The sequence below is a fragment of the Sciurus carolinensis genome, chromosome 4 (assembly GCF_902686445.1).
Source record: "Sciurus carolinensis chromosome 4, mSciCar1.2, whole genome shotgun sequence".
In the NCBI taxonomy this organism is placed as follows: domain Eukaryota; kingdom Metazoa; phylum Chordata; class Mammalia; order Rodentia; family Sciuridae; genus Sciurus; species Sciurus carolinensis.
In genome coordinates, this window is record NC_062216.1 from 75,364,056 (window position 1) to 75,371,909 (window position 7,854).

The following is a 7,854-nucleotide window of genomic DNA, read 5'->3' on the forward strand; positions in this document are numbered from 1 at the left end:
CAGACTCAGCAAAAGTGAGGCACTAAGCAACTCAGTGAGACCCTGCCCCTAAATACAATACAAAATAGGACTGGAGATGCAGCTCAGTGATTGAGTGCCCCTAAGTTCAATCCCTTGTACCACACCTTCCCCCCACCCCCAAAAAAAAAAAGAAAAGAAAAGTAAAAGACTTAGTGATGGAAACATTGAAAAATAGACTAGGCTGAGCATGGTGGTGCATGCCTGTAATTTCAGTTACTCAGAAGGCTGAGGCAGGAGGATTGCAAGTTCAAACCAGCCTCAGCAAATTAGTGAGGACCTAAACAACTTAGTGAAAACCTGTCTTAAAAAAAAAAAAAAAAAGGTGGGAGGCTGTGAGAATATACCTCAATATACCTCAGTGGTAAAGCACCTCTGGGTTAAATTCCCTGTACAAAAAAAAAAAAAAAAAAAAGAAAAAAAGAAAAGAAAAAAGACTAGATTCTCATTCATCTCTCATGGCTTAGACAGGGATAGAAATAGACTAATTTTTATAATGATTCTCTAATTCAGTGTCGATCAGAAACAAAAGGGTCTGTTAAAACAATGGGCCTCACCTCCCAGAGATTCTGATTCAGCAATGGAAGTTTGAGAATTGAATTTCTAACAGTTTCCAGTTGATCCTGATGCTAGTGATTTGGGACCATACTTTGAGAATAGCTGGATTGGTTATTTGATGGTTTCTGAAGTCTCCTGCTCACCATATCCCTCATTCTTTTACATATACTCACCTAAAAACATCTACTTTCATAGGTGGCTCTGTATTTTCACACACCTGTACTGAGGCTGTTTCTTTCTGAAAAGACTTTGTTTGGAGGGCAGCTGGTAGAGTGAGTAAGTTCCTCACTGAAGGCTGCCTCCAGAATACCCTTCATGGACTGCCTTGCTTTCTTCCTAAAATCTTTCCCCAAGAGGGCATAAAGGAAGGGATTGAAACAACTATTGGCAGATGCTAGAGCAATGGCCACGTGGTCCCAGGATAACAGAGCTTCCCTCAAGGGAGATTCTGGGTTAATAACCAATAATAGGACTCCAACAATATGGTACGGAGTCCAACAGACAAGAAATACAGTCACAACCATCATCGTCACTCGGAAAGTTTTGCTCCGAGACTTCACCAATTGGCTCCGTCGCATTCGAAAAACGATGAGGCTGTAACAGCACACCATGATAATAAAAGGCAGCAAGAAACCCACCACTAACCTTGTGATGCTTATTGCCATCAGAGGTTTTGGCACTTGACTGTTATCTGTGAATTGGCCTAAATCATAATCCAGGAAATCATGTGATAGCTCAGGCTCATATAAGGCATCATTAGGAGTGCTGGGGTAAAGGTCTAAATCAGTAGGGAGAAAAGTATGAGGGTTGTGCAGGCCGTTAGTTTTGTGATCTTCGATGAGAGGCCCACTGGGGCTTGCAGGTGAAATATCAGGAGGCTTATGCGAATTGTAAGGTGGATGTTGACTAGATAATCTTGCTGACTCCGCAGGGATCAAATCTCCAGAAGGTTTTTGAAATGTTTGAGATTGGAGGACAGTGGGAGCTGTCCAAGGATGATCATTTGTTGGGAAAGAGGAAAAATTTAACTTAGCCATTTTTCCCAGCTGCTGAACAATGGAGTTGGTAAAAGACCCATTTTCCAATACATCTAGATCATAGGTGTAGTCCGAATAATCTAATGAGCTGGAGAGACCAAAATTGTAGCCACACCTTTCAACATTATCTTCAGTGAATGTTTCCCGGTACACAAACACAGGAATACACATTGCAAAAGACACCATCCAAATACATCCGCAAATAGCGAAGACTGTCCTCACATTGCGATGATTCTGACACCAGATTGGCCTAAGTACCATCAGACAGCGGTCCAGGCTAATGGCAGTAAGCAGGAAGACACTGGCAAACATGTTGAGGATGATGATGGAGGGGATAAGCTTGCACAGGAACCAGCCATAGGGCCAGTATCCCTGGAGAGCTAAGTGAGCCAGGGAGAAGGGCAAGGAGAGGCAGCAAAGAAAATCTGCCAGGGTGAGGTGGAGAAACCAAACCGTGTTCACTGTCCGATGCATCTTTAGGCCAGCCACCCATAACACCAGCCCATTGCCTGGCAATCCTAATAAAAAAGTGAGGCCAAGAATGACCATGGAGAGAATTATTTGGGGTTCATACAAAGGCTGGGAGGGTAGGTCAGTTGAATTGGTCTCAGCAGAGAATGACTCCATTGTTAAACTTCTGCAAAAAGATGAAAAAATATTAAAACAAACAGTACCTTTGTAAAATGTGTATTCTTAGAATCCTAAACTTCCTACGTATTGATGTGGCACCACAAAGTCAGAAGGTCTTCACAACATTTGTATTCCTTGATGTTTTAGTCAGCTTTGCATTATTGTGATCAAAAGATCTGACAAAGAGCAACTTAGAGGAGGAAAAGTTTATTTTGGCTCATGCTTTCAGAGGTGAGGGATAATTTCACGGCAGAAGGGCATGACAGAGGATAGCAGCTCAGGACATGGCAACCAGAAATCAGAGAGAGAGAGAGAGAAAGAGAGAGAGAGAGAGAGAGAGAGAGAGAGAGAGAGAGAGAGAGAGAGAGAGAGAGAGAGAGAGAATGCTCCATTCACCAGGGATAAAATATAAACTCCAAAGTCCTGCCCCCAGTGACCTACTTCCTCCAGCCACACCGTACCTACTTAAACCCAGTTAATCCATAAAAGTGAATTAATCCACTGATTAGGTCACAACTCTCATAATCCAATTATTTTACCTCTGAACATTTTTGCATTGTCTCATGCATGAGCTGTTGGGGGATACCACATATCCAAACCATAACACTTGACTTCATAATAAACCACATAAAAATATTTTCTGTCAGACAATTTAAAATCTGCTGTATATTTTTAAATGTGTATCAAAACAATTTCACGTAGAAGTCCATATTAGTGCAAATTTGGGTTTCTTGTTTGTTTGTTTTGTTTTGTTTTTGTACTTTCAGCTCTCATTTTCCACTGATTCCCTCCATATCCCCTATTAAAAACAAACCAGTAAACCGGGCGCAGTGGCTCAAGCCTGTAATCCCAGCAGTTCAGGAGGCTGAGATAGGAGGATCATAAGTTCAAAGCCAGCCTCAGCAAAAGTGAGGCACTAAGCAACTCAGTGAGACCCTGTTTCTAAATTAAATTCAAAATAGGGCTGAGATGTGGCTCAGTGATCAAGTGCCCCAGAGTTCAACAGTAACAAACAAAACAGTAAGCTAAAGGAATAAATAAAACTTCTGGAACTGTGGTCCCCAACCTGAGGTGATGAAAAAGCTTTTGAAAGCTTCACCATCTAAAGTGATATGCAAAATTTTAACTTTATTTATTTTCATTTCTCTGAAGGCAGAAGTTGGATCCATTCCCTTCAGCAGACTTTCAAAGGACTCAACCACCACAAAAAGAGGGAGTCTCCATTCAGTTGTGTCTTTCAGATACTACTTCATCTTCTTTTACTATCAGATTCCTCAAGAGTTGTTGATACTCTTTGCATTGACTGTTTTGATACACATCATTTCTTTCTTATTTGTGTTTTATAAGTATAATTTGGGAAAGACAGCTTTACTATTACAAAAGCAAGAAATAGGCATGAAGAGAGTTGGAAACAGACAAGCAAAATAAGAACATGAGCTCACGCCTGTAATCCCAGTGGCTCAGGAGTCTAAGGCAGGGGTTCGTGAGTTCAAAGTCAAACCTCAGCAACTTAGGGAGGACCCAAGCAACTCAGTGAGACCCTCGCTCTAAATAAAATACAATAAAGGACTGGGGATGTGACTCGGTGGTTGAGTGCCCCTAGGTTCAATCCCTGGTCAAAAAAAAAGTTAAGTATCTTTTTCTTTTAAATACTTTTTTAGTTGTAGATGGACACGATACCTTTATTTTACTTATGTATATTTATGTGCTGCTGAGGCTCAAACCCAGTGCCTCACACATGCTAGGTGAACGCTTTACCACTGAGCCACAATCCTAGACCTTAAGTATCTTAATTTATATTCTTTAGATCTTTTTTCCATATATATGTATGTCTACATATGTATATGCATTTATTTTTTAAACAAAGTTTAACAAAATTTGATCATACCATGAATATTTTTTAAAAAATTTAAATGGTAAAACACACAACGCAAAATTTACCATCTTAGTCTTTTCTTCCTTCCTTCCTTCCTTCCTTCCTTCCTTCCTTCCTTCCTTTTCTTTTCTCTTTTCTTTTTTCTTCTTTTCTTCCTTTCTTTTTCAGTATTGGGCATTAAATTCATGGTCTTGCATATCTCCAGCTTTTAAAAATTTCATTTGGAGACAGGGTCTCACTAAGTTGCCAAATTTGCCTCAAACTTGTGTTCCTCCTGCCTCAGCCTCCTGAGTAGCTGCCATCACAGGTGTGTGCCATTGCACCCTGCCTTAACCATTCTTAAGTGTGTAGTTCTGCAGTATTTACTGCATTCACATTGTTGTGAAACTAATTATCAGAACCTTTTCATATTGCAAAAAGGAAACTCTGTACCCATGAAGCAATTCCCAGTTCCCTCCTTCCCCCTGACCCTGGCAACCAACATTCTCTCAACTTTTATGAATTTGACTATTTTACATACTTCATGTAAGTGAAATCACTCAGTCTTTTTCTTTTTGTATCTGGATTTTTTTTTTCATTGAACATACTGTCATTCATGTTATGGAATGTGTCATTATTCCCTTCATTTTTATGGCTAATATTCCAATGCATAGATGAGGGTTTATTTATCAAATCATCTGTAATGGACTTTCAGATTCCTTCCACCTTAAAGCTATTGTGAATAATGCAGCTACAAATAGTAGTGTAAATACATATTGTTTTGTAAACTTCTTTCTGATTTCAGTTACCAGTCTTCACATTACATAGTAAGATTGTACCTTAAGGAATATCCAGTCTTTGCCCAATTATTTTTCAATTGTCCCCAAAATATTTTTTATAATTGATTTGTCCCTGACAATATCCAATCTAGAATCATACTTTGCTCCAGGGTGTTATATATCTTAAGTTTCTTAATTTAGCATAGTTTCTCTTTTAAAGGATGTTGGCTCTTTGGGGGGGAGCATTGTGCTAACCACTTCCTTCTTAATCTTTTTAATTTCTATTCCACCCCCATTACTGTGCTAAAATTACTTCTAGGAAACAAATCCAAAACTCTGTTTCTGTCTTCATCCTCCAAAATGTAAAATTTGTGATCCTACTTTCCCAAAGGATTCATTCTTCCATTAATGTCATTTTTAAATTTCTTGGCTAATGTTGTTTACTTCTATCTGGAATTATGTCTTTCATTTAGTCTCTTCTTTCCTCCATCCTTAATCTCTATCTGTTGAAATATTACATTTTCTTCAAGATCAAGCTCAAATATGGTATCTTCCTTGAAATAATCTCTCATAATACCATTCAGAAATTAATTCTTCAGTCTATTAATTTTACATGTTTGAATCTTTTTTCATAAGCTCTATGCAATGGCACATTTTTGTCTTGTGTTATAATTATGATTGTGACTGTCTTATCTATCATTCTGGCCTTAAATTTCATAGTGGTAAAATAGTCTTCTGCATAAATAATTGTTCCACAGAATTTAACTCAATACCTTATATGATATAAAGGCTAAAGATAACTTGAAGAGATGAGTGCTCACCTCTGGGTCTGACTTTTTTTCTCCTTTTTTTTTTTTTTGGTACTGGGACTTGAAGCCAGGGGTGCTTAACTACTGAGCCACATCCCCAGTCCTTTTTTATTTTTATTTTTATTTTGAGACAGGGTCTAAGTTGTTTAGGGCCTCAGTAAGTTGCTAAGGCTGACTTTGAACTTTCCATCCTCCTGCTTCAGCCTCCTGAGCCGCTGGGTTTACAGGTATGTGTCACTGTGCCTGGTTAGTTTTTTCTTCATCTTTAATTAAATTTAAAATTCTAATTCTTATCCATTTAATCCTTATCATGGTTGTTTTCTTAATTCTTATGCCGTTGCTTCTAACTTCCTCTTTAAGTTCCTAATTCTTACTGGATACAGTATCACTCTACATTTCTTTTTATAGAGGCCCAAAGTGTTTTCCTGACTTGAAAGTAGTTCTGCTGAGTTAAACAAACATTTTCAAGGAGATATATAGGATTAGCAGAAGTTAAAATAACAAGTCAACAAAATAGAAAAGAAGAAATGATTCCCATTCTCCTTTCTGTGGCCTTTTCTACTAAAATATTCAAGTCCTATCATGATCCCTTCCTTCCCTGTTGTGAATGGCAGCTACTCTGATCTATTGCACCATTTATGCAGAGATTCATACAGACTTATGCATAGATCCATAAAACAATGAAAGAAGGGTAAAATCATAGATTGCTAGGACTGGAAGAAAACAATCATCTCTAGTTCTCTCTACTTTTGTTTTGTAGTTTTTCATATTGAAACTCAGTAGATTAGGTCACTTTCACACAATCACAACTCAGGAGGTTTTCAAGATGCTAGGTCCACTGAGTGTCAGGCCGATTATCTTTTTAATGCAAAGCATCACATAAGTAAAAAACCTGAGGTATTGCTAATAAATGGCACTGCACAAACTGAAATAAAAAGAGTTGAAAAGAGCAAAATTCCAATATGAGAGAAGTATCTGTATGAGGTATGTTATAATACATTATCTGTCTTGAAATGAAAGTATATATGAGTCAGGACTTAAAAGCAAGATCATGTTTTACATTTCCTCAGCTTTAACTAAAAAATACCTCTATGTTTAAGATTAGTAGAAAACTTTTTCCTTAGATTTCATTGTAGAAGTGGTCATAGTAGTTAAAAAGATAAAATCCTGAAATTAAAATTCATCTATGATAAGGAAAGGAAAACTATTTTATCCCAGAATCAAATAGTAATGATAGGATGACAGAGCCAGTAGCAATAAGAAATGGGAAGAATAGAAGAAAAAAAAAAAAAAAAGAAGGCAGTAGAATGAGAATTTCTGTGTGCATGTATGTGTGTGTAATCAATGATTAAAAAAAAAAAAAAAAACAAAAAAAACCCCCAAAACTAATGGGGAAATCTGGAATCAAAGAATAGGAGGTGACTCATAGATACTTTAATAGAGGAAAAAATGAGCCAGGTGCAGTGGTGTATGCCTGTAGTTCCAGTTACTTCGGAAGACTGAGGCAGGAGGATTGCAAGTTCAAAGCCAGCCTCAGCAATTTAGCAGGGCCTTAACCAACTTAGTGAGACCCTGTCTTAAAATAAAATAAATAAATAAATAAAAAGGGCTGGGGTTGTGACTCTGTGGTTAAGCACCCCTGTTCCCCCCCCCAAAGGGGGGGGGATGGCATAAAAATTCACTATATTTCAGAATGAAGATGTTAAAAGCAAAGACAATTAGAATGTGAAATATTTATAAAAATAAAAGCAGACAAAGGATAAGACAAGAGAAATAAAAGGTGGGGAAGGAATAGAGGAAAATTGGAGATAATAACCCTGAAATCCTTATCTGCAATAACCAAAGCCGGTTAAGCACAAGTCATCAGATCAATTTAGGTTTTCTTACCAAAAAACCCAAGACTAGCTTCAGCACCAATCTGCAGGTCCCCACGAGTCCTGACTGACCTCCACACTTAGCCACAATGAAGTCATGAAGGATGTTTAAGCAACTTGCTGAGTTCTCTCTTTCCCTTCTCTCTGTTTCCGATGGTAAAGTAAGCCTCATGATCTAGACCACTGGCGGAGATCACAAGAAAAGTTTCTAAGTGAGTCATTTCTAAGTGGCTTAGATACAAAAAGAAGAACAGAGTGGGAGAGTTTAACAGCAAGATGTTTTCTTCAGAACAC

The 7,854-nt window shown here is 38.0% G+C and overlaps 1 protein-coding gene across 1 annotated transcript; it reads right to left on the reverse strand.

Annotated features, from left to right (window-relative positions):
* Window positions 1–484: 484 nt before the first annotated feature.
* C3ar1 (complement C3a receptor 1) lies at window positions 485–7,644 on the reverse strand. Its single transcript, XM_047550954.1, has 2 exons — window positions 7,574–7,644; window positions 485–2,250 (listed from the first exon to the last, which is right to left on the reverse strand). Exon 2 carries the CDS (start codon window positions 2,238–2,240, stop codon window positions 786–788), a length of 1,455 nt encoding a protein of 484 aa, XP_047406910.1. The 5' UTR covers window positions 2,241–2,250; window positions 7,574–7,644; the 3' UTR covers window positions 485–785.
* Window positions 7,645–7,854: the final 210 nt, after the last annotated feature.

Coding starts and splice junctions, on each gene's coding strand:
- C3ar1 (XM_047550954.1), bottom strand. CDS start 2,240: ATGGAGTCATTCTCTGCTGAGACCAATTCAACTGACCTACCCTCCCAG.